The following is a 25,597-nucleotide window of genomic DNA, read 5'->3' on the forward strand; positions in this document are numbered from 1 at the left end:
GCAGGCACACGAGGTGTTGCTGTTTTGACGGGTGAAGCCATTTTAACAACTCTAGCTAGAAGCTGCTCAGGGACTACACAAGTAAACTACATTATATGAACTCAGGGGCAGTTTGCAAGGAAACTACTTTCTATATAATAAATATATTATTAGTTTTTAACAAAAGAACTGAGAGCCAGCAAGGTGATTCAGGGTATAGAGGCATCTGTTGCCAAACCTGACATCCCTATTTAGATTCCTGGGATCTAAATGGTAGAAGGACAAAAGTCACTCCCCAAATTGTCATCTGTCATGTGCAACTTCACGCATGTGCGTCAACACACAAGCACACTAAATTAAGTGTAATAAAAGAATTGACATCTATGTCTAATCTGAATGGTCATATTCCCAGGATCAAGGAGGGTAAATGTCTGTGGTGGCAATCTGTGCCGTCACCTGCTCCCTGCTCATATCATCTAGAAGGATCTGCAGTGGCAGGGCAAAGAGCGTTCCTCACAGAAGTCTCCCAGATACCATGTGACCCTGCAATTGGAGGATGACCTCCGCAGCAACTGCAACTGACCGTTGCCGAACACGCACTTTCTACGCATCGCATGCCTTCCGAGGCGGCCAGTTATTGGCTTCACTGAAGACCAATGAGATGCAGTGGCTCTCTAGGCTTATCCAATCAAGGCATGAGATGGATACTCATTAACCAATGGGACTTCGAGGGTCTTGTCTGACTAAGGTCAGGATGGGCAGGCCTGAGAGGAGTTGCGCATGCGCGGAGAGGTTATACCTTCAGAGCACAACTGTAAGCATCTTCAAAGGCTGAGATGCTGGTGAGGACATTCTGAAGTCAGAAAGACTTTTGCAGCTTAAAAGGACACGTAGCAGTGAGAGATCAGATCCCCGAGTCCCAAAGAAAGAAGCCAGTGAGATGGAGCAGGGAAAAGGAGGGAGAAGGGGCATACGGGGCCGGGGGAGGGTGCACTGATTTGAGAAAGGAGGGCTGGGGTATAGTTTGATGAAGAGATAACATACTGATGTGTCGGTTTTGAGGGAGAACTCGGACCTGTCACTCTATTCCGAGAGAGGAGGGCTTTGCTCTTACTGGGTTTCTTCCCTGGGTCTTTGAAAAATGTTCAGTTCTGGACTTTGTGTCTAAGGGAAGTTTCTGAGATCTGGTCACCCATGAACGAAGGAAGAGGCCGGGGTTTGTATCCCTTCATGGCATGGTGCTGAGGATTGTACTCAGTCATGTAGAAGGAAATTGAGCCACTAGAATCCGGGGTCCTGGGGAGTTGGGGCTGTGAGAATAGAACCTAAAAGCCACATTCGTAGGACAGACAACCCCTCAGAAATTCAGTTCTGTTGGAGCTAGGTCCTGAGGACTGAGAAGCTGAGGTCAAGGAAAGGTTCAGCTTGGGCTCTGACGTTTTGATGCTTAAAGCAGAGGGTTTCTGGGGCTATTGTCCTGAATCTCGACCCTGAAGGAACACAGTCGCTGGGATCTTGGTCTTGGGGAAGCCATAGCTGAGACTGAATGTTCGGACAGAGAACCGGAGGCAGAGTAAGCCCGATGAAACCTCCAAGGACTTCAGAACAGACAGCCTTCCCGTTCTTAGGTTCTGGTGGAATTGACTCCTGCAGTTTATCAGTTCCCAGGTCCTGATCAGCTCTTCCCAGCCTCAGAGAAGCCATGGGAGCCTGCCGCATCCAGTATGTCCTGCTCCTCTCTCTGCTGGGCTTCTGCCCCTGCTCAGGTGAGGATGCAGAAGAAGAGCAACTGGCAGTCATCATTTGAATGTCAGAGTGCACTACACTTCCCTTAGTGTCTCTTCACAGAGTGGAGGAGAAAACAATTGCAGTCGTGGGAGGAGGAAACCCTGTGCAAAGGCCTGAGAAGGACCTTGTGTCTGGCGACACCCAGCTCTCCTACCCACGGTTGGAGGCCAGCACCCTGCCCACATTTTCAGGCAGGAAATCAAAGATTACATGTCCCTTGTTCCATCATCAATATTGGGTGCCCACCATATTGTCTGTCCCCTGTGTTCCTCATCTCCTTGCCTTCCTCTGAGTAGCTCTGTCAGACTAGAATATGTGCCATCCCCCTTTTCTTCCCAGTCCCTCTGCGATGTCCCCTCACCTGCGAGACTGTATCGGGGCCTAGGGACAAAGACAGGATGGGCACATGAAGACATGGGAAGGCCGAGTCACACAGGAGCCTGGCAGCCATTCTGAGAACTCAGAGTGTTTAGACATATCTTTGTTATTTTAAATTATGTATAGGGCTATGTGTGTGTGTGTGTGTGTGTGTGTCTGTGTCTGTGTCTGTGTCTGTGTCTGTGTGCCTGCAGGAGGGTATATGCTCATATGTTCTGGGGTCAAACTCAGCACTTGGAAGGCTAGTGAGTATTTTAACCACTGAGATATTGCTTCAGCTCTTGAAGATGAGAATTTTATTCTGGGGGAGAGGTGGCCCTACCAGTAGTTTTTGCCTCCTCATGGCTTCTCAGTTACTCATGGGCCTGACCTTATTACCTAACGATTTAAGAGGATCCATGGGCTGCTGAGGGGTAAATACATGGGTGAGAAGTGAAGGGAGATCAGAGAGACCCACACCAGGCAGGGAAAGGCCTTGTGTCATTTTTGCTGGCTGGAGGCATTAGAGGTGGGGACTGTGCTCAGGATCTGCAGACTGTGCAGAGCAAGTCACACGGGGTTTCCTGGGGACTGCAACATGGGCTGCAGAGAAAGAATGGATGAGAATGGGGGCAGAGCTGCAGCTGGAGCAACTGGGGGAAAGGAGCCACCTTTGAGCAAGATGGGGAGGATGTGGGTGGGGTGGAGCAGAGAGTGCAGGTCTGGTTTGCAGGAGGAGGGCAGCTCAGAAATTATTTCAGCCTCCCACTTGGGCCACTGAGGGGATGAGGGTCTTTGTGAACAGCTGTCCCAACCCCAAATATTTCGCATGATTCTGGCACAGGTGATAATGTAATGATCCTGAGAGCTCCCTTAGGGAAGGCCCAAGTTCAGGATCCTCAAACTGATTGTGTGGTCAACCATGATGCTAAGGTGACAGCCAAGATTCTGAGTCCAGCTCTGCCACTTACTGCCTGGGTGACATTGGGCAGGCTCCTCAACACCTCCTGCCTGCTGCCCTCCCTTGAGAATGCTGTCACTTGCTGGGGGCTGTGGTTAGGAGGTGACACAGTTGAATCAACAGTGACTATAGGAGCTGGCTCTACAAACCCTGTGCTCCTGAGACAGAAGCCAGGTTGGGCCACAGAGCAAGAGCCTGTCTCAGAAACACAAAATGTGAGGATGGAGGGGGCTCCTCCTTGGAGATCCATCTCCATATCCAGGCACAGAGCAGTACTCAGTGCTCACTACATATTGAGCAGTTTTGTTTGGAATCTAGGACTTTTCAGTGTGTGGAAATACAGCATGTCAGGGAGATGGCTTTGTTGGTTAAGGGTCTGCAGCCCCAGACCTGGGGAAGACAGATGGTCCTACTGATTACTGGGTCTTGCCAAAAGAGTGAGTCGACATTTCAGAAAGCGACACTGAAATCTGATGAAGGAAGACATTTGGCATTGACCTCTGAGCACATACCCATGGGCACAAGTTCCTCCAAGCACCAACACAGATACACACAGACATATATATGGCTTCAGGCCTCCTTCCTTGTTATTGAAGTGAGAACATGAAACCAGATGGGGAGTTGAGAGTGCCCGGAGAGGAGCCATCAGTAGAGAGGCAAGCCTTCCTCCCAAGGCTCTGAGAGGAGGTCCGTGAAGGGGTTCAGGCAGTAAGTGGGTGAGGAGGGCTGTAGGCCTGGAGGCTTTGAGTTCTCAGTCCCTCCTTAATGCAAGGCAGGGATGGCACAGCCAGGGCACTGGGAGTATGCCAGGATGTTATGTTCTCCCTACCCCACAAACTGTAGGCACAGACATGGTGTGCTCCCTGACTCTCATAAACCCCGGGTTTTCCTCTCCACAGATACTCTGAACTGTCAGGAAGGATCCGTGATGAAGTTTGGCCAAAACTTCAGTAGGACATCAATTGAATGGATCGTAAATCAGACAGTTGGGTCAGAGAAGAATAAAGGAGAGATGTGTCAGGAGATATTTCTGCTCATAGATGTAGGTGCGTGCTCTGAGCTGGAGGCACATACTTCCACACTGGACCAGGCCCAGCCTTGCCTTGGATTCTATTCTCTCGAGAATTCCCAGCTCCCCTCAAGCCTGGAATCTCTTTACTCTGTGTCTTGTTCTGCTGAGCTGTGATAGGGTATATAAGGAAGATCTAGGCTAATTAGCGGGAAACCCTGGACTTGAACCCTTGTACCACATGAACTGGGTGTGAAGCTGTGTGCCTGTAATGCCAGCATGGGGCTGTGGGTGGAGACAGTCAACTTCATCTGTACCAACATGTGGAGTTAAGGGGCAGCCTGGACTAGAGAAACTCAGGGCCTAGGGGGAATGAAGAAATAGGGAGAAAGAGAGGGAGGGAGGGAGAGTGCAAGGGAAGGAGGGAAGTAGGGAGAGAGGATGCTGAGTGCCTTTGTCAGGTTCTGCTAAGCCTGAGTCCTTCTGCAGCTCTACAGGGAAGTGTGGTGTGAAGGGCAGAGTGTGGAGAGAAGCCCAGCAGGGGAGAGGAGATGCTGATCAGGGTGAGGCTGCAGCATGGTGCAGGGGCTCAGTGTGTGGAGGGGCCTGGTAACAGGGTCTGCAAGGGGCAGCGCAGAGGGAGCCAGGTTTGGCCTTCAGTCTGTGGCAGACTGAGGTCATGATCTGTCCTGCTGTCTCTGAGATTTGTACTCTTCCTAAGTGGGAGAATCAAGGGACCCAAGAACTGGGCTGTTACCACTCGCCATCTTTTCCTTTTATGCCTCAATGTCACTCTTTTTTGCATCTAGGTGAAAAATCTCTCATATTGGGGACCAAAGGCATCACCACTGTTCCTGGTAAGAGAAAAAAAACAGATGTGTTTTCCCCTGGACCTGGAATAGTGAGTGCATCTTATGTCCACTTCTGTGACACTGATCTGTGCAACAATGCTAGCAGCACCAAGGTCCTACTTGACCTCTTGAAGCTTTCAGGTATGTGACCCTGGCTCCCAGCACTTGAGGGAACAGCCTGTGACTGCAGCTGAGAGCATGCCCTACAGCCCCTCCTTCTCTCTCCTCAGAGTACAATGAGCCAGGAACCACCAAGTGTCCTGTCTGCTTGGATTTTAAGGGTTCTTGCAATACAGAGTCCAACCATACCTTGTGCCCTAAGGACACGAAATGCTATGCAGCTTCCTTGGGAGTGCATGGAGGTAAGGGATGAGGCTGCCTTCCCAGGATGGAGGAGACTGTGGCCATGACTCCAGCGCCTCAGGAGGAGGGATGAAGTCTCCTGGCTCTGAGGGAGGTGTGCAGAGGCCTGGACTGCTGTTGCAGAGGGAGTGTGGCTGGAGAGTATAACCCTGGGTGTGAGGAGGGAGGAGTCCTGCGCCTGGACCAAGACTCCTGGGTCACTGGGGAGGGCTGGAGCCTGGACTCTTGGGTATGAATTTTTTTAAAGCTTTCCTGAACTATGCCTCCTGTCCCTTGCCCCTGACTTGATCTTTATCTTCTAGGTGACCTCAGTGCCATTTTTAGCATTTCTGGATGCCTGAACTCATCTCATACATACTTATTGAACAACCAAAATACAATTGGAATCATCAGTATAAAAGAAACCCTTGAGTCAAATGTCACTTTATCCTCACAGGGACTACTTGTCCCGAGCATCTTACTGACCTGGATGTTTGGGCTCTTAGCCCTTTGTTTACAGAGATCTGTCCTCTGCTGAACCCATTTCCTGGCCATTCTTAATCCCTCTTGGCCACCCAGACCCAGCCCTCCTCTGACTTCAAAGACCCGAGGCTGGGCGCTGTTGGCCTGCGCTGTCGGGGCCCTCATCCCTCACCCACACACCTCTGCCCCTCATGCTTAGACTTGGGAGCCACTGAACCCAGCCGGCTCCAGAGCAGACAAGCACACGTTGACCACGTGTGGAAAAATAAAGTTGCTGTTGTTTGTCCAAGTGCTGCATTTCTCTGTGTGAGGAGCTGAGGGCTCACAGTGGGGTCCATGGCGAGTCTAGCTGCCAAGATGTGTGCACGGGACCATGGAATTTGGCTTGGCCTAGCTGCCTTAAGCGGCATGTGTCATAGGTTTTTCAGGTTAGTGTCCATGGCTCCTGGCGCACAAAATGGCTTCCAGTTCCTGAGAGACTGATGCGCTCCCAGAGGCAGTGAAGCTTCAGGTTAATTTGTCTTTCTCTGTGTGTTCCCGAGCAGTTAAGAAAGCATGGAAGTCTGGTAGGATAATCTTAGATGCTAATCCTTTGTGCCCTGTATGGCCTGCAAACTTCATTGTATCTTGGCGACTGCCATTAGATTCTGTTTCTGATAAAGGTATAACCAATCTGATTGCTCTCAATAAAATTGTCATAGCCTCAGCCTTGCTGTGGGCCCTCCACCTGGCCTGGTTTAATTCCTTGTGGCCATATCAGTTGACCATGGTCCAGTAAGAACATGGGCGCTTATTAGTGGTGCCCGGAACAGGGACCTGAAATATGGGGGGAGGGTTATAAAGTAGAGTGGAGAAAGGCGATGGGTTGAAAGGCGAGGAACTGCTAGGCATCCTGCACACACTAGTGTAGTAAGGCAGGAGACTTCACTGGATCTTAAGTAATGGGGCAGGCAGAGGAAGGAACAAGCTTTGTTTGCAGAAGTTCTGCAAGCGCTGTTGCTGGAGGAAGGAGCTGAAGCAAGACACCGTCAGCTGACGAAATCCCTGGAGTTCATGAGGGAAGGTCAGCCTTCTCTCCCTGAAGAAGGATCTCTGCATCTCACAACTTGGTCCTGTTTAGAAAGAGCAACTCATGGTGAATTTGCTGCAAGGGAACCAGAAATAATTCCTGACAATGCTTTTCAGCTGTGGAAAGAAATAAGAACAGTGAGAGAAAAGGGACACAGTTATAATAAAAAACGAAAATGATCTGGAAAGAGCAGAGCTAACACTGTGAACAGAAGGAGGATTAAACCTGAAGATACAGCATGTGTCTCTCTGTGAGGAGGTGGTATCTCCTCCCCATGTGTCTCTCTGTGGGGAGGAGGTATCTCCTCCCCCTCCTCCTCCCCCTCCTCCCCCTTCTCCTCCCCTCCCCCTTCTTCCTACCCCTCCTTCTCTCCCCTCTCCTCCCCTCCCCTCCCCCTTCTTCCTCCCCTCCCCCTCTCCCCCTCCCCTCCCCCTTCTTCCTCCCCCTCCCCCTCTCCCCCCTCCTCCTCCTTCCCCTCCTCCTCCCCCTCCCCCATCCTCCACCCCCCCCTCCCCTGCACCTCTAGCTCCAATTCCCTCTGCTCCCATCCCCTGTCCATCAGAACAGGTCCTGATGCTGCAGAGACTGTTTCCTGCTGCTTCATGTCCTCTCTTGTCTGATTGCTCTCAGTCAGAAAACATTGTTGGGGAGGTTTCTCACCCTCCATAAAAAAATAGCTCCTTTTCAGTCACCATACTGGTCTCCCAGACCCTGTATTGAGCCCGGGCACGGGAGAAGACATGGAAGGGATTTCTTTTCTTTTCTTTTCTTTTCTTTTCTTTTCTTTTCCTGGTGAATGAATGCTGGATCCTGAAACTACAGCAATAAGCTAAAAACTATATACCAGTTCACTTGAGACTCTTAAGCATCTGAAGCAGGCTTGTGCTCAGGGTGGGCCAACTGCCCTCTTTTACACGGTCTCCTTCATTCTGCTTCTGGCTATTTTGTTCCCTCTGACTGGAGGATCTTAGCAAAGCTTGTCTTACAGGGGTGAATATTTAGTGTAAAAGACTGAGTATTCAAAAAGTTGTCAGGACCAAGCTACTAGAAATCAAGAAAATCATGTGCCCACAGCTTTTGAAATGTCAGCAGGGGACGGCTTGTACAATGACACTAGTGACAGATTATACATCCTACCGAGGCTTAGGGACGAATAAATGCTTTGGCACTGCAAGCATGGTGTAAGTTACCACATTCTGGAAAAAAGACAGAGGAACTTTCCTAAATTACACAGGGGCCTGATGAGCCATATCTAGATTTTGTTTCTCATCTTTTGCGATTGCCTAGCAGCTGATGGAGGGGTAGGAATGATTATTGCCAAGCAACTAGCATCTTGAGAATGCCAATGGAAGTGCCAGATTGCCATCCATCCTTTTAGCAAGGGGGGAGATGTTAATGATTGCATTCTCCTTGGTGGTGATCTTGGGCCTCTGCATACTCAAGGGTCATCACTGGCTGTAGTCCTCCAAGGGCTGGCGGTGCCTCAACTATTGGCAGTCATTCAACGGGGAGCAGAGAATGGTAGTAATATACTGGCTGTAGTCCTCCCAGGGCTGATGGCATAGTCATTCAATGAGATTTCTTTAAAAAATGAGAAATGACAAATAGCCCAACTTCATGTCAAAAGTTTGTTACTATTGCTTTAAAGAGAACTAAAACATTGTTTCCTCTGGCTTTTATTATTCATTATGTAGATTATGCTTTCTACAAATAATACAGTGCTAAAAGATCTATTTACACAAAAACTAGACTAATCCTCTAGATTTGTATTGCTCATTTAAAAATTATTTTTCTATTAAATGCTGCAGATGATGTAGCACTGGCTTTTGCTAATTTATGCCTCTGGAAAGTACTACAAACTGGCAATGTTTCTGCCCACACCACTTAGCCTTTTCAAGAATTTTGCCAACATGCTGAAATGACATAGGCATTCCATATAACCCTCAAGACCAGTCCTTTACAGAAAGAGGCAATGGACACCTTTCACATTATTTAAAAATAAAGTGGTGGGGATGGGGTAGTATTGCTACTCCTCAGAATAATTTATTTTGTTGTTGTTGTTGTTGTTGTTGTTGTTGTTTTGTAAATTGGGCAGTGATGTCCTCACTGCTGCCGGATGTTTTGGGGCAGCTTTGGTTCTGTAGAACGAGCCCATTCCCACGCTCCGGCAGATCCTAGGTGGTTAGATGTTAAGACAGGACAACTCAAAGCCCTGGGTCTTGGACTGGGAGGTGCCTGAGTTAGTCAGCCCCTTGGCTCTCCTGTGCCTGTAACACCAGAGTGAGCTCTCCAGCACCGCCCCAGCTAGTTCATGCAACGCTTCAGTCTGAAAGGGGTAGGTTCGGCTTGCCTGCTCTCATGTCCTTCTGACCAGCTCATCCATGCCTCTAACTCTGGGGCCACCTCTAGTGCGCTACCCAGGAGAAGTGCAGAGCCTGCTGTCCTGAGTTCTGCAGCCAGTGAAGGGTGGGGCCAGCTCCCCTACTCTCATGACCTCAGGGCCATCTCTCCCTCCTGCTAAAGGCTGGCAGGGGCAAAGGGGAGGGTATATCTCCATCACCCAAGGCACCCATGGCTGAATAGGGGCAGGGCCATCTCTCCCACACTCACACCCTCTGGGCTGGCTCAGTGGCTCACCTGCCACCAGGGTCAGCTCTACTGTGGTGCCCAGGCTAGGGGCAGGCCCAGCTCTCCAGAGGGTGGTAGCTGGCAAGGGGCAGAACCAGTTCAGCACAGTGACTCAGGTGGCAGTCCAGACCAGGGACATCTGCATGGCCGTTGATGGAACATGGGCCTCAGAAATCAACACAGAACCTGGCCCAGACATGGCCCTGGCAGTAGCATGTGTCCATATGTCTCCATGGCCTGAGGAGGCAGCACTGGTTGGCCACTCAGATCAGCATGTCTCCCCAACAGGAGCATGGCCTTCAGACATCCTCATGTTCTCCTGTGACAGCCCAGACCATGGATATCTGTTTGACCTTTGATGGTAACTCAGGCCACAGATATCCACACAGATCCCAGCTGCAGCAGGAACATAGACACAGTCATGGCCTTTGGCAACAGCCCAGGTCAGGACTTCAGCACGTCCTCTTCATAGCTGCCTACTCCTCACTGCAGCTGCATCTCCAACTCCACCTTTCTCCACAGTGTACAAGTCCCCGGCTTCACTTCCTCTCCCATCTTCCCACCACCTGCTCCATCTTTCCCAGCTCTCCCTCACATGATGGTCCATTATAATGGTGCCCACAACAGGAGCTTGGGTGTCCTCTTTTCAGCCTCTCTGGGAAGGCAGATCTGGGCAGGCATTTGGGAGTCTTTCTCTGCCTGCCCCTGGACGGCGTGGCTGTAGCATGTGCTTGGGTGTCTCTAACAAATGAGGTTTATAGTGGAGTTACTCCCAGGAATATGCTTGGGTGAGGGGTGACTTACAGGAGCAGAAGTCACCCAAACACAGCTGCTTCACCAGAGCTTGTCCCGGCATGAGTGACAGCTCACAAACCTGGGAACCTGGGGCACCCTGCACAGCATGGAGGCAGGTCATGAAGCTTGAGGGTGCTCTTTCCGGGTGCCTCAGTTGGTGTAAACGTCTTGTGGGCAGCTCTCATGGTTCTGCTTCTTCCAGACATCTGGTCTGGTATCAGAGTCTCCCTTGCAGCTTGGCTCGTCTGAGAGTCTTCTTTGTAGCTTTTATTGTGTTCCCAGGCATAGAGGGGCCTAGTGAGTCTGGTTGGTTCCAGGGACTTCCTGAAGCTGCTGTGAATTGTTTAGCTTCCCGGAGGTCGCTGCCTAGGATGAAAAGTTTCCTTCCCCGAGGAAACTTACATGACACATGTCACTCCAAGGCTCCTTCCCAACATGGGGCCTAACAGAGCCCTCTTGGTACTCCAGCATGATGCACTGGGGCACACTGGGACCTAGGAGGGCAGGAGCTGTGCCCCTCAGCTTCTCTGGTGTGTGTGGCTTTAGTTCTCTCCTTCTACAGTCCAGCTTCTGGGGGATTGACCTGAGAACATCAGGCTTGTAGGAGGAGCCATTGACTATTGCCCACAGAGAACATCTCACTGACCTGACTTCACAGAGCTTTCAATGTTTTCATTCTGGGCTGAAATTGCCTGCAGGTGGCTCTGTGGGGAAGGAGCAGGCAGTTCATGTTCCAATCTCACTGTCCTGTTAGAACCCAGAAAGTAGTAAGGCAGTCCCCTAGACCTGACAGCTACAGTGCTGAGATGGAGCATGTCAGGAAGAGCGAATCTGGAGATGCAGAAGTAACCATGTGCATCCACACATCCTCCTCAGGGGATTCGATAATGTTCTCACTGCCATGATGGAAACCAGAAGAAAGCAGGTGAATGGAGGGAGGATTTCCTAGTGGGATAAAAGCTGATTGTGGCAGGGGCATGACACCAGGTGTGTATGTGGAGGGGCATGAAGCCAAGACATTGTCATTGGATCCACAATGGAGAGATTGGAGTGGTGGGTCCCAGGCATGAGATGGTGCCTGCCCACATTCAGGGTGGGTTGTCCACATGAATTATTATTCCCACCTCAGTTAATAATCTCTGGAAACACACTCAGCAGTCACAGCCCCAAAGGTGTGCTACATTAGTGCCCTCAGTGTCTCCTTTTCAAATCACCTTGTCAAATACATTAATCACCATACATATCATACAGTCTTTTTATTTGTCTAGATGGAAGTTGGAGTCTTCCATTTAGAAGAGTTTCTATCCCATGAGTCACTGCTCCATCATTGTAACGTTATGTCCACCAGGAGTTCACATAATGAGGCAAAGAAGAGGGCAGAGATTATAGAGAACAGCTCCTCAGAACTGGGGTTACAGTCTGCACTATCAAAACTGCCTTTTACAAGACATCTTAACCCCCACCCCAACCTGCCTTGGCATCTCTTCCTGGGCTTATGGGAATGTGCCATCACACCCAACTAAACAGAATCACTCACAGATGTAACATCAGAATACAGGGGAAACCCATGGTGCCCAAGGAACCAAGGAACAAACCCCGTATGTTAAACATGTTGCTGTGGCTGGAGAGACAACTGTGCAGTCAGAAGTGCATCCTGCTCTTGCTGGTTCCCAGCACCCAGGTTCCATGGTTCCAGCCATGCCCAACCCTACCTCTTGAGGGTCCAATCTCCTGTTCCTGAACCCTGAGGGCACTGCCCTCACATGCCCATACCCACAGGCAGATACAGGCACAGGCACCTGATTAAAAATAAACCTGAGAGGCTGAGGCAGAGGGATTGAAAGCTTGAGAGAGACAAGACTGCACAGCAAAGATCTGTGGGTGCAGAATCCACTTAGTGCAGCTAGCTCAGGACCACAGATCTGGGTGTGGCGGCGGCACACACCTTTGATTTCAGCACTGGGGAGGCAGAGGCTGGTGGATGTCTGAGTTCAGCGCCACTCTGTTTTATGGAGAGAGGTCAGGGAATTCCAATGTCTCACAGAGAAAGCCTGTCTATAAATAAATAAAGCAAGTAATTAGGATCACAAAAGGAGATGGGGGGGGGGAGGGGAGGTGTGACACAGCACTTCACCCCTGTTATTTCAGCAGAAGCCAGTTGAAGCCAAAGCAAGATGATTACCACAAGTTCAACATCAGCCTGGTCTACCCATGGAGTTCCACGTCAGCCAAAGCTACCAATATACAGGAGATCCTTTCTCATATAAATAAATAAATAAAGCCTCAGGTCCACTGTGAACTTGGCTCAGGCAGGCCTCAGATCTGGGGATGCTGTGAACTTCGTAAGTTTGCAGACTTATATGAAGGGGTTCTATGAGAGATTGCAATTCCCTCCTAATGAGCATACCCCCGAACAGAAGCCCGCCCTCAGTTTTGGTGTGTGGCAGTTGCTGAGTCCTTAGGGCATGGCACTACTTAAGAAGGATTAGGTGTGGCCTTGTTGGAGTAGGTGTGGCCTTGTTGGAGTGTGTCAGTGGGGGGTGGCTTTGATGTTTGAAAGTCTCAAGCCAGGCCCAGTGGCTTTCTTTCTCTTCCTGCTGCCTTCAGATCCAGAGACAGTCTCTTCAGCTTGCCTGTGAGGAACTAAATGAAGTTGTTTCCTGTATAACAGTTAGCGTGGTAATGGTGTCTCCACAGTGTAGTAGAACACCGACCAAAACACATGGTAATTTCTGAACAAGTGATTCCCCAGGGAGGAGGAAGAAAAAGGCTCTACTTCCTGGTATTTCCCTGTTCCAGGGGTGTGCTTACTCAAAGCCACCAAGATGCCACTGACCAGACATGTGAGGACATGATCAAAAGGCTCCAGCGTGGAGGACAGAGCAGTCAGAACTTCAAGGACATCCTTGGCTACTATCCACTTTAGAGCCAGCCTGGGCTCTGTGAGATTCTGTCTCCAAATGCAAAGAGAAGACACATTTTAGTTGCCTTTCTAGTGTCCAGTTCAGTAGTGTTGAGCATGTTCACGGTGTGGTCAGCAGATCCCCAGAACACACTGACACCCCGCCATTACAAACAACTCTCAGGGCTGTGGCTATAGACTGCTCATCTCCATGCATAAAGCACCTGCTCCATCTGCCGCCCTGTATCAACCAGGTATGGGGTGCGTGCCTGAAATCCCAGAGCATAGTGTTATGGTATTCACTTAAGTCTAACATAACTCACATTCCAGGTGAACGCATTTGACAAAGATTGTCAGGGCTGCAGGCCAGACTCGGCTGCAAGGGAGACTCTGATACCAGACCAGATGTCTGGAAGAAGCAGAACCATGAGAGCTGCCCACAAGACGTTTACACCAACTGAGGCACCCGGAAAGAGCACCCTCAAGCTTCATGACCTGCCTCCATGCTGTGCAGGGTGCCCCAGGTTCCCAGGTTTGTGAGCTGTCACTCATGCCGGGACAAGCTCTGGTGAAGCAGCTGTGTTTGGGTGACTTCTGCTCCTGTAAGTCACCCCTCACCCAAGCATATTCCTGGGAGTAACTCCACTATAAACCTCATGGTTCACCAAGTTGGACACTGGTGGTATTCCTACATTGCACTGTCAAGGAATCCCAATGTGAGGTGAGCAGGTGTTAGTGTTGAATCCCCAGGAAAAGTCTGGTCACACAGCACCATGAAAACCAGGCCTTGGCAGCTAGACTCGCCATGATCCCACTGTGAGCCCTCAGCTCCTCACACAGAGAAACGCAGCACTTGGACAAACAACAGCAACTTTATTTTTCCACACGTGGTCAACGTGTGCTTGTCTGCTCTGGAGCCGGCTGGGCTCAGTGGCTCCCAAGTCTAAGCATGAGGGGCAGAGGTGTGTGGGTGAGGGATGAGGGCGCCCAGGAGAAGCACAGGCCAACAGAGCCCAGCCTCGGGTCTTTGAAGTCAGAGGAGGGCTGGGTCTGGGTGGCCAAGAGGGATTAAGAATGGTCAGGAAATGGGTTCAGCAGAGAGGACAGATCCCAGCATACAAAGAGCTGAGAAGAGCCCTGAGCCCTAACATCCAGGTCAGGAGAATGCTTGCGACTACACGTGAGGGTGACTTGCTGGAGCCTGGATTAGAAACTTCCACTACAGAGAAGATTCCGATTGAAGTTTGGCTTTTCAATAGGTTTTTGGCTGAGTTGGCCAGGCACCCATCAAGGCTAAAGAAGTTCTTGAGCCCACCTACAATATGAAGATCCAGTCAGGGGAAAGGGATGTAGAGGGATACTTCAGACCACCAGAAAAACAAAACAAAACAACAACAACAACAACAACAACTCAGGCCCAGTAGTTGAGGCTCCAGCCCTCCTCTTGTGGACTAAGGACCCTCAGTCCAAGTCCTGAACTCCTCCCTCAGGTCCAGGGTTTTAGACTCCAGCTACACTTCATCCGCTAGAGCAACCCATGCCTCTGGCCTCCACCCTCAGAGCCAGGCATCAGCAGCACCCATCTCTGCTCCTGAGCCCCGGGAGCCATGGCCCTGGGGATGCAACCTTCATGACTGACCTCCTTCTACAGTCATGTCACTGAAATAGCAACGAGTGTCCTTAGGGCAGAGGACAAATTTGGTATGCTGGGAGCAGGAACCCCGAAAGTGCAAACAGACAGGACATTGAATGGATCCCTGTCCAGAGGACTCTGAGGAGAGAGAAGAAGGGGCTGTAGGGCATGCTCTCAGCGGCAGCCACAGGCTGTTCCCTCAAGTGCTGGGTACCAAGGTCACTTACCTGAAAGTTTCACGTTTTTAATGAGGACACTGGTGCTGTTAGCACTGTTGCACAGTTCAGTGTTACAGAAGTGGACATAAGAGGCAGTCACTATTCCAGGTCCTCCGGAAAACACCTGGACATCATTGACACTTTTACTCTCCGCCTTGCTGCTGCCTTTACTTGCCAATATGAGAGATTTTTCACCTAAGGGCATACAAGAGAGAATGCCAGGCTAGAAAGGGGAGGGTAGAAAAGAGAAGAAAAGTTAAAAAAAAAAAAAAAGCCCAGTTCTTAGGTCCTTAGATGATGCCAGTGAGAAAGAACACAATCCCCAGTGACAGCAGGACAGATTATGATCTCAGTCTGCCACAGACTGAAGGCCAAACCTGGCTCCCTCTGCGCTGCCCCTTGCAGACCCTGTTACCAGGCCCCTCCACACACTGAGCCCCTGCACCATGCTGCAGCCTCACCCTGATCAGCATCTCCTCTCCCCTGCTGGGCTTCTCTCCACACTCTGCCCTTCACACCACACTTCCCTGTAGAGCTGCAGAAGGACTCAGGCTTAGCAGAACCTGACACAGGCACTCAGCATCCTCTCTCCCTACTTCCCTCCTTCCCTTGCACTCTCCCTCCCTCCCTCTCTTTCTCCCTATTTCTTCATTCCCCCTAGGCCCTGAGTCTCCTCTAGTCCAGGCTGCTCCTTAACTCCACATGTTGGTACAGATGAAGTTGACTGTCTCCACCCACAGCTCCATGCTGGCATTACAGGCACACAGCACCACACACAGTTCATGTGGTATAAGGGTTCAAGTCCAGGGTTTCCCGCTAATTAGCTTAGATCTTCCTTATATACCCTATCACAGCTCAGCAGAACAAGGCACGGAGACCGGAGATTCCAGGATTGTGGGCAGATGGGCAGAAACGCAGGGAATAGAACTCAAGGCAGGGCTGGGCTTGACCTGGTATGGGAGTGTGTCCCTCCAGCTCAGAGCACTCACCTACATCTATGAGCAGCAGTGTCTCCTGACATATCTCCTCAGGTGCAGTTTCAGTGGTCCCAGGTGATATCCATTTAATTTCTGACTTAGTGAAGCCACTACCTAATTTCACCATAATTCCCTTCTGACACTTCAGAGTATCTGTGGAGAGGAAAATGCAGGGTTTGTGAGAGTCAAGGAGCCTACCATGTCTGTGCCTGCAGCTTCTGGACTAAGGGAGGCCATCACATTCTGAATCAGATTATGGAATCACACAGGATGGCTGTGAAGTCCCGGTCTTGCTTTAAGGTGGGACTCAGAACTCATTACTTCCAAATATGCCCACTACACCCAGAAGGCCACAGTGGGGGGCTGGCAATTTACTCATTTCTGAGCTGTCCTCCTACTGCAAACCAGACCTGCACTCTCTGCTCCACCCCACCCACATCCTCCCCATCTTGCTCAAAGGTGGCTCCTTTCCCCCAGTTGCTCCAGCTGCAGCTCTGCCCCCATTCTCATCCATTCTTTCTCTGCAGCCCATGTTGCAGTCCCCAGGAAACCCCGTGTGACTTGCTCTGCACAGTCTGCAGATCCTGAGCACAGTCCCCACCTCTAATGCCTCCAGCCAGCAAAGATGACACAAGGCCTTTCCCTGCCTGGTGTGGGTCTCTCTGACTCCCTTCACTTCTCCCCCATGTATTTACCCCCCTCCCCCACCCAGCAGCCCATGGATCCTCTTAAATCTTTAGGTAATAAGATCAGGCCCATGAGAAACTCCGAGAAGCTCTAAGAAGGCACAAACTTCTAGTAGGGTCACATCTTTCCTAGAATAAATTTCTCATCTTCAAGAGCTGAAGCAACAACTTAGTGGTTAAAATACTCACTAGACTTCCAAGTTCTGAGTTTGACCCCAGAACATATGAGCATATACCCTCCTAAAGGCACAGTCAGTCAGTCAGACAGACAGACAGACAGACACACACACACACACACACACACACACACACACATAGCCCTATACATAATTTAAAATAACAAAGATATGTCTAAACTCTTTGAGTTCTCAGAATGGCCGCCAGGCTCCTGCGTGACTCGGCCTTCCCATGTCTTCATGTGCCCAACCCATCTTTGTCCCTAGGCCCTGATACAGTCTCCCAGGTGAAGGGACATCGCATTGGGACTAGAAAGAAAAGGAGGATGGCACATATTCTAGTCTGACAGAGCTACTCAGAGGAAGGCAAGGAGATGAGGAACACAGGGGACAGACAATATGGTGGGCACCCAATATTGATGATGGAACAAGGGACATTCATCTTCGATTTCCTGCCTGAAAATGTGGGCAGGGTGCTGGCCTCCAACCGTGGGTAGGAGAGCTGGGTGTCACCAGACACAAGGTCCTTCTCAGGCCTTTGCACAGAGTTCCCTCCTCCCACGACTGCAATTGTTTTCTCCTCCACTCTGTGAAGAGACACTAAGGGAAGTGTACTGCACTCTGACATTCAAATGATGACTGCCAGTTGCTCTTCTTCTGCATCCTCACCTGAGCAGGGGCAGAAGCCCAGCAGAGAGAGGAGCAGGACATACTGGATGCGGCAGGCTCCCATGGCTTCTCTGAGGCTGGGAAGAGCTGATCAGGACCTGGGAACTGATAAACTGCAGGAGTCAATTCCACCAGACTTAGTCCTTGCTAATCCTTGTTTTCTAGAGAGGGACAGTTCTAGGGAACATAAGACAGTGGGTCCAGGAGCCCTCTGATTGAAGCCTTAGTCAGGAATTCAGATCCCAACCGAATCTTCTCAAGCAAGGCCTCAGCACCTCAGTCCTCAGGACCCAGCTCCACCACAACCACAACTGGAATTCCGAAGGCCCTGCTGTGTCTGTCCTAGGAATGTGGCTTTTAGGTTCCACTCCCACAGCCCCGACTCCACAGGACCCTGGAGTCTCCTCACCGAGCCTCCTCCTCGGGGCCTCAGAATACAATCCTCAGCCCTGACCGCGAAGGAGTGCAATCCCCGGCCTCCTTCAGTCTCGGCTGCTCAGACCCTAGAGGCTTCCCTTAGACACAAAGTCCAGAGCTGAGCTCTCTTTAAAGACGCAGGGAACAAACCCCTCTCCTTGAGAACAAAACCCTGCTCCCTCAGATTAGGGTGTCCATGGCCCAAATCGCCCTCAAAACCAAGACTTCTGTACCAGTTTACCCTGCATCAGACTCTATGCCCTAGCCCTTGTCCTGTGACTAACGACTCAAGCAGGCCCCTTCCCCCTCCTCTCTCCTGCTCCTCCTCATTGGCTTCTTTCCTCGGTCCTGGGGGATCTGGTCTCTCACTGCTCCTGTTTTTTTCTTTTCCTTTCTTTCCTCTTCTTTTCTTTTAAGGTAGCAAAATTCTTTATGGCTTCTCAATATCCTCACCAGAATCTCAGCCTTAAAAAGCACTTCCCGTTGTGCTCTGACATAACCTTCTGCGCATGTGCGACTCCTCTCTGGCCTGCCCAATGCCCAATGTGTTAAATTGAGCAAGACCTTACCCTCGAAGCCTCATTGGTTGACGAGCATTCATCCCATCTTTTGATTGGCTATGCCTGGAGAACCGTGCATCTCATTGGTCCCCAGAGAAGCCAATAACTGCGCTTCATAAGGCACGCATGCACAGAAAGTGAGTGTTGGGCAAAGGTCAGTGTCGGTTGCTCCTGAGGTCATCTTCCAATGGCAGTGTCGCATGGTATCTAGGAGGGCTCTGTAGGAACGCCCTTTGCCCTGTCACTGGAGATGCTTCTAAATTGTACATATGAGCAGGGAGCAGGTGACAGCACAAATTAACATCACAGATATTTGCCCTCCTCGGTCCCGGAAGATGACCATTCAGGTTTGACATAGATGTCAATTTATCACATTTAATTTAGTGTGCTTGTGTGTCGACGCACATGTCTCAAGGATCATGTGACAGAGGGCATTTTGGCGTGTGAGTTTATTCCTTCCACCATTTAGATCCTAGGAATCAAAATCAGGATGTCAGGTTCGGCAACAGATGTCTTTATGCACTGAGTTATCTAGCCTGCTCCCAGTTCTTTTACTAAAAACAAAAACAAAAAACAAAAAACTAATAATAATATATTATTATGTAGACAGTAATTCGTTTTCTTGCCTCCTCCCCACGTCCCCCAAAAACAAAGTGTTCCTAAGTGCTTACAATGTACTTCCCTCGTGCAGTCCCTGAGCAGTTCCCGGATAGAGCTTTTGATTTGGGGGCACATGTCAAAATATCAACACCTGTGTCTGCTGATGTCCTGAGGTAGCACCATAGGAGCTGTCCTCAGTGTCCCCTTCTTGCCATCCTCAGCCTACCACCCTGGAGAAATAGCACCTCAGGAGCTGTCCACAGGGAACTGTCCAAGGTGGTGACACCTCCTCCCTAGCCTACCCAAGCAGTTCAGCAGTAATGGTGCTTCAGCCAAAGACAGCTGTGACTGAGGTTTCTGCATCCCAACCCATGTGCTTCATGCAGGAAAGGGGCAGGGGTGAAAAAAGCCACCAATCCCTGAACTCCTAACCTCAGGGCGTAAAATCCAAGCCAATCTTCACTCTGGAAATCTCTGCTCTGAAGCTCTGTCCTGTAAGAAATCCTATGTAAGCTTTCCCCTTTATTCAATTCCCTGCTGTCCACTTAAAGAAGCAGAGGCAGCCATCCTTGGATTCTCCTCTCCATTCACTGACCCTCGAATAAATCTCTTTTCTGAGATTTGCTACCTGGTATGACTCTCACAGGAAGAAGCCAAGAAGCAATGAAGAGGAGAAAGGAAAGATCAAAGAAGTAAAACAGGGCTGGGGTTCCTGAGCCCCTCAGCTCAGTTGGGGACACCCTCCCCTGGGAGCTACAGCACCTCTGCTGAGGAGGCATCCTCTCAGAGCTGTGGGGTCCCTAGGCTCCTATGCCTCAGGATGTCTTTCCATTGGAAGATTGTCCAACCTCAGAACTGTCATTTTTCCTGGGCATCTGAAGCCCAGGGTATCCCTCCATATGACCAGAAACACTTGGAATTAACACATTCTTTCTTGAGACAGACTTCTAGCCCAGGGTGACCTTGAACCCTCTGTGTAACTGGAAATGACCTTGAACTTGAGATGCCTCTGACCCAGCAGCCTGAGTCCTGGGTTTAGTGGTGGTGCCCCCATGTATGCAGTACTGGGATAGAAGTCAGCGCCTGTGCATGCTAGGCAAGCGCTCCACAGCTGAGCACAGCCTGGGCTCTTGGTTCATGTCCATGTCCACTATTCCCCTTCCCTCTTCCCATCAGCCTCGTCCTTTCTTGTCCTTCCACTGTCTAGAGTCCACACAAAGGAGAGCACTTGTGCCCTTTGTCTTTCTGACTCTGCCTGATTCTGCTTTACACAGTGTCCTCCTGAGAGGGGCAGGAATTTGTGTATTATGGTCGCTTAAACTGCGCCTCACATAGCACGCGGTCTTTATGTGTTGCTGGGCTCGCTGCTGTTGTGAATGGTGCAGTGACCATCGGGGGCAGGCAGGAGTCCCCCAGGCACTCAGAGCGCTGATGCTTTGTTCTTTGGCACAGCTGCAACCCATGGGGCTTCAGAGGGGGACATGCTGTTTCACATGGGTGCCAGCTCCTTGCTGCAAAAGAAGGAGGAATCAACCTTGTTATATATTATGAGTTATCACATAGGTAAATAAATATACATGATGTCGAGGGTTAATATTTATTTTGTCTTTATTATGTGGATGGCTGTTTTCCTGCATGTATGTCTGTGCACCACTTATGTGCCTGGTACATGCAGAGGCGAGAAGAGAGCATCGGAGACTCTGGGACTAGAGTTAAACACTGTTTGGTGCTGCTGTGTGGGTGCTGGGAATTGAACCTGGGTCCTCTGGCAGAGTGACCCATAATTTTTTTTCCGTGAATGAGAAATTTACTTATTTTTCTTAAAAATCCAAATGCTGGTATTGTCCAGAAATTTTTAACAGGTTTGTTTATAATTGTTACACATTTGAACTGTTGAAATGTGTTCACTGAAACATTTTGCTCACATTAATGCTTTACAACTGCATTTATATGAAACATTCACACACAAGTGAACATGGAGAAACTGCCAATGCCTGATTCTGTCCCCTATGTCTCCACTCGCAATCATATAATTAAGTACCTTTGACCCCATGGAAGAACATCTAACATTCAGAACTACTGATAACAACGAAGAGGAAAAAATGATTTTGAGAATGAAATGTCTCCTCTCATAGTGGACTCTTAAGCATGTTCTCCACGAATACGGCGTGCTACCTGGATATCTTTTGGCATATTTCTTACACGTTTGGCATGGATCGCACACAGGTTGGTATCTTCAAAAAGGCCAACCAGATAGGCGTCACTTGTCTCCTACAAAGCACCAATAGCTGCACTCTGGAACCACAGAAAAAAAAATTTTTTTAAAGTCCTGAGCAATTTCTCGCACCAGACGATGAAAGGGGAGAGTTCAGTGGACTTTTGATAGCTTCTGATTTCACAGAGTGCCACAGTACCAGGCCTGTAAGGATGAGGTTTCTTCACCCCCTCCAGTAGAGGGCGCACTCTCCAGAGCGGCTTTTTTGCAGCCAGTTGTTTCCTGGGTGCTTTACCCTGGTGGATTTGCGAGCAGTCTGCGTTGTACCAGCCATGGTATGGACACCTCCTTACTTACCCCCCCCCCTTCAGCTGGAGCTCAGCAAGCAAGAGGTGTCCTTAGAGAGCTGGCCTTAGAGAGCAAACACTGTGACCAGTTCCTTTAACCACGGATACCTATCTCCAGGCTTGGATATTTGTTTGTTTGTTTGTTTGTTTGTTTGTTTGTTTTGCAAGCATGTGCAGAAGTGAAAATGCCTCCTTTCCGAAAGTCTTTTTTTTTTTAATTTTTTATTAGGTATTTTCCTCATTTACATTTCCAATGCTATCCCAAAAGTCCCCCCTACCCCCCCCCCCACTCCCCTACCCACTCACTCCCCCTTTTTGGCCTTGGCGGTCCCCTGTACTGGGGCATATAAAGTTTGCAATTCCAATGGGTCTCTCTTTCCAGTGATACATATGCAGCTGGAGACAAGTGCTCCGGGGTACTGGTTAGTTCATATTGTTGTTCCACCTATAGGGTTGCAGATCCCTTTAGCTCCTTGGGTACTTTCTCTAGCTCTTCCATTGGGGGCCCTGTGATCCATCCAATAGGGGATATTTATTTTTAATAGAGAAAACTTTACTGTAAGAAATGGGCTCAGTGAAGCTTTTAGTTTTGTATAAAATGTAAGTGCAACTTGCCATGACCTAAACGACACTCCTGCCCCATGCTGCAAATACCAAGAAATGATAACTCATCTCCATGACCTACGAATAATAAGATGTCTCTTTAGAGTCTTCTGAGATGTGTGTTTCATGGAGCCCATGTATATGTGTGGGATACTGTTCCATACATGCACATGTGAAGGCCAGGAGTTGTATTGAATGCTTTCCTCTCTCAGTGCTGAACATACAATTATGTGCGGCTATGGCTGGCTTTTACATGGGTCTCATATAGAATCCTTTCATATAAGTTTACAAACTTAACAACATTCATGGCATCCTCAGACAATGGGCCTAACTCAGCCAACTTTGCAGATGATTGATTGATTGATTGATTGATTGATTGATGTGAGACAGGCTCTCACATATATCAATAGCCTTTGGCTGATGTAGAGCTCCATAGCTAGCTCAGACTAACCTTGAACTCTCAGTGATCATCTGTCTTCTGCTTTACCTTGCTTCTGTTGGTCCAACAGGGGAAACTACCATGCCAAGCTCCTGTCAGTGACTCCTCACCCAGGCATAGTCCTGAAAGCAACTCCAGTACAAAACCCATTGGTACACTAAGTTGGACTTTGGTCATATCTGTACTTGGTTGTGAATTAGGACTTGGTCTGGCTTGAGCAGAAGTGTGCGCTGTGTCTCCTAAGTAAAAGCTTTGTCGCATAGCAGGATTGGTCCCTAACCAGGCACCTTACAGGGCTAACGTTGAGAAAGAGTGAGTGCCTGGTTCTGCCTGTGGGAAGCATTGAGGTGAGGCCGAGAAGCCCAAGTGGGAATATCTGCAGAGGAACTACAGTTGTCTTTTCCTGTATGGGTGTGCTAGTGTGCCTGTGAGCTAAAATGGCGGCTGCATGGTTCTCGCTATGGGTAGTGAGGCACACGACTAAGGCTGAGCTGTGGGGATTAAGAGTGCCTGGGGAGGATTTTCCTTTGTGTGGTGTGTGGTGGTGGTGAGGTCCACCATGCAAATATGGGGAAAACAGTTCACAGTTTCAGAGGTAATTTCACAGGTTTTAGGATGAGCACACAGGGTCATACTGTTGTAGTGCAGCAGCTGCAGCAGCAGCAGCAGCAGCAGCAGCAGCAGCGGTTGCCCGGCTTGTTGCCTGTAGTTAGACAAATGCGTTTGACGCTGATGGTGGTCACTAGGTTCCACATGTGTAAAGGAGCATTTTCACCAAGAAAGGTCCTCTTCTGAACAGCCTCACGTCTGTTAAGTAAATTAGATAAAGAAGAAGGATGCTACACTGTGGAAAAGCAACAGGAGAGGCCTCAAGGCCGGCCTTTAGTGGAAAAAGAGGGGAAATCTGTGATTTGTAATACAGATGTGGAACTACACAATGATCCAGTGTGGGTCGGGGGGAGGTGGTGGGGGGGGGGGAGGGAAGACTATCAGGAAACACTCAGCACCTGATCTACTGGAGTTAGGAAAGACCTTTAAAGAGCAGTCAATGAAAGAGGCGGTCTCAGCCTGGCTTATGAGGCTGTGGGACATGAGAGCAGATGGGTCAGTCTGGCTGCTGTGGAGACAGAGAACTGAGTCCATCGCTATATATATCAGGAACTTGAGGACATAAAGGAAGTCAGGTGCTATTCAGAGAACTAAGAATTGGGGAAGCTGGGTTTGCACCTTGGTTCACTGGGCCATTTAGAATTGTGTTCAAAGAGGAGTTAGAGACAAGGTTGACCCAGCAGGGACCTCCAGGCTCTCATGGAGCTTTTGATCCTTGCTGAGGATGTTGGTTGGGCGAGAGTCTCCATAAAGTGAGAAAGCAAGCCAGAGGAGATGAGAAAATGGTGTCTCTGTTAGTGTTTCATTTCTGCAAAGAGACTCCTTGACCAAGGCAACTCTTATAAGGGAAAACATTTAATTGGGGCTGCTTTACAAGTTCAGAGGTTCAGTCCATTATCATCAAGGTGGGGAACATGGCAGCATCCAGGCAGGCATGGTGCAGGAGGAGATGAGAGTTTTATATCTTCCTCTGAAGGCTGCTAGCAGAATACTGACTTCCAGGCAGCTAGGATGAGGGTCTTGAAGGCCACACCTGGCAACACACCTACTCCAACAGGGCCACTCCCTGGGCCAAGCATATACAAACCATCACAAGACGGATGGGGTAGGGTTTTTTGTTTTTCTTTTGAGAGTTCTGTGCAGGATTGTACAGGATCTGGGGAGTGTTGAGGGTCAGCATGGTTGGGTTGAGGGGAGGACAAGACAGGGAAGGAATGTGAGTGATGAGGTTTTGGTAAGAGACATTCAGAGGGATGGAATCGAGATGTTGGAAGGGATGGGAGCCCCTTGATAGAAGAGATTGGGATCATAAGTTAGGAAGAGGGAGAGAGAGAGAGAGAGAGAGAGAGAGAGAGAGAGAGAGAGAGATGGATTGTGGGAGTGGACCCCAGGGTTTGTTAATTAGATTCAGAGGTGAGCAGAGGGTCTGTGGATGGTGCTGCCTAGGTTGGGAGAGGTAAGCGACGGGGTGGGGGGGGGGGCAAAGGTTGGTCTAAGAAAGTGTTTGCAAACTTGGTATAAGAAAGCTGGTAACTCTTGGAACTGAAGTCAAGGAGTGGGGCAGTGTCAGATTGGCTATCAGAGAAGGGAAGACTGCAGACGGGGAGGTCTTCTATATACTGAAGCAGGCAGCAGGAAAAAGGGGGAAGGCAGGCCAGGCCAAAAAGTTGGGGGACTGTCTCTGAAGCCCTGGGGGATTGTAGCCTAGTTTTGCTGCCAGGATTTTTGAGTATCAGAACCCATCTATGTGAAGGTAAAATGGTCTTGAGAGTGGGCAGAAGGTTCTGTTAGCTGCTTTGACTGTTACTGTGGGAGTATTGTCCCATGAAGGAGTGGAGCATAGAAATGATGGGTTTGAGGCCCAGCAGAGGCTGGTTAATGGTAGGAGGCATTGTGGTTTGTAAATGTAGGAAGAAGGGTCTTTAAATGTGCTGTACAGCAAGAGAAGGTGAGGTGATACCCCACAGAATGCGGTCGGCTAAAAAAGTGGGCACAGGGAATGGGAGGCTTTAGAATTTCTGGAGAGTGGGAGCATGTACAAACAGGGGAGCGTGTACAAACAGGGGAGCATGTACAAACAGAAGGGCATGTACAAACAGAGGAGTGTGTACAAACGGGGGAGTGTGTACAAACAGGGGAGTGTGTACAAACAGGGGAGCATGTACAAACAGAAGAGCATGTACAAACAGGGGAGTGTGTACAAACAGGGGAGCGTGTACAAACAGGGGAGCATGTACAAACAGGAGAGTGTGTAGAAACAGGAGAGCATGTACAAACAGGGGAG

General features: G+C 49.6%; 2 protein-coding genes across 12 annotated transcripts; one reads left to right on the top strand and one right to left on the bottom strand.

The window, feature by feature from the left end:
- The first annotated feature begins 725 nt into the window (after nucleotides 1-725).
- Nucleotides 726-6,059, top strand: Lypd10 (Ly6/PLAUR domain containing 10). 8 transcript variants are annotated; one of them, XM_006539843.3, is made up of 7 exons: nucleotides 744-821; nucleotides 1,476-1,552; nucleotides 1,641-1,745; nucleotides 3,985-4,131; nucleotides 4,904-5,086; nucleotides 5,176-5,307; nucleotides 5,611-6,059. In XM_006539843.3, the coding sequence occupies exons 3-7, from the start codon at nucleotides 1,682-1,684 to the stop codon at nucleotides 5,823-5,825; spliced, it is 741 nt and encodes a 246-aa protein (XP_006539906.1). In that variant the 5' UTR covers nucleotides 744-821; nucleotides 1,476-1,552; nucleotides 1,641-1,681; the 3' UTR covers nucleotides 5,826-6,059. The 8 variants fall into 8 exon arrangements, with proteins under 8 accessions (XP_006539905.1, XP_006539906.1, XP_006539908.1 ...); XM_006539844.3 differs by having other exon boundaries at nucleotides 745-821; nucleotides 1,633-1,745; NM_199150.1 differs by having other exon boundaries at nucleotides 783-821; nucleotides 1,436-1,552.
- Nucleotides 6,060-6,554: 495 nt separating this feature from the next.
- Lypd11 (Ly6/PLAUR domain containing 11) lies at nucleotides 6,555-18,432 on the bottom strand. Of its 4 annotated transcripts, none has more exons than NM_001381982.1 (6): nucleotides 18,394-18,432; nucleotides 17,524-17,628; nucleotides 16,005-16,145; nucleotides 15,025-15,210; nucleotides 14,804-14,935; nucleotides 14,018-14,479 (listed from the first exon to the last, which is right to left on the bottom strand). In NM_001381982.1, the coding sequence occupies exons 2-6, from the start codon at nucleotides 17,585-17,587 to the stop codon at nucleotides 14,256-14,258; spliced, it is 747 nt and encodes a 248-aa protein (NP_001368911.1). In that variant the 5' UTR covers nucleotides 17,588-17,628; nucleotides 18,394-18,432; the 3' UTR covers nucleotides 14,018-14,255. The 4 variants fall into 4 exon arrangements, with proteins under 4 accessions (NP_001349080.1, NP_001368911.1, XP_006539774.1 ...); XM_006539711.3 differs by lacking the exon at nucleotides 18,394-18,432 and adding an exon at nucleotides 17,933-18,280; NM_001362151.1 differs by lacking the exons at nucleotides 14,018-14,479; nucleotides 14,804-14,935 and adding an exon at nucleotides 6,555-6,882.
- Between the last annotated feature and the right edge of the window lie 7,165 nt (nucleotides 18,433-25,597).

Source organism: Mus musculus, chromosome 7 (assembly GCF_000001635.26).
Source record: "Mus musculus strain C57BL/6J chromosome 7, GRCm38.p6 C57BL/6J".
NCBI lineage: Eukaryota > Metazoa > Chordata > Mammalia > Rodentia > Muridae > Mus > Mus musculus.

Bases quoted from the DNA above. Each gene is read 5' to 3' on its own strand.
- Lypd10 (XM_006539842.3), top strand. From the start codon at position 1,682: ATGGGAGCCTGCCGCATCCAGTATGTCCTGCTCCTCTCTCTGCTGGGC. The intron at 1,746-3,984 runs GTGAGGATGCAG...TCCTCTCCACAG, and splicing joins GGGCTTCTGCCCCTGCTCAG to ATACTCTGAACTGTCAGGAA. The intron at 5,087-5,175 runs GTATGTGACCCT...CTCTCTCCTCAG, and splicing joins TGACCTCTTGAAGCTTTCAG to AGTACAATGAGCCAGGAACC.
- Lypd11 (NM_001381982.1), bottom strand. From the start codon at position 17,587: ATGGGAGCCTGCCGCATCCAGTATGTCCTGCTCCTCTCTCTGCTGGGC. The intron at 14,936-15,024 runs GTAAGTGACCTT...CTCTCTCCTCAG, and splicing joins TAAAAACGTGAAACTTTCAG to AGTCCTCTGGACAGGGATCC. The intron at 14,480-14,803 runs GTCAGTCATGAA...TTCATATTGTAG, and splicing joins TGACATGACTGTAGAAGGAG to GTGGGCTCAAGAACTTCTTT.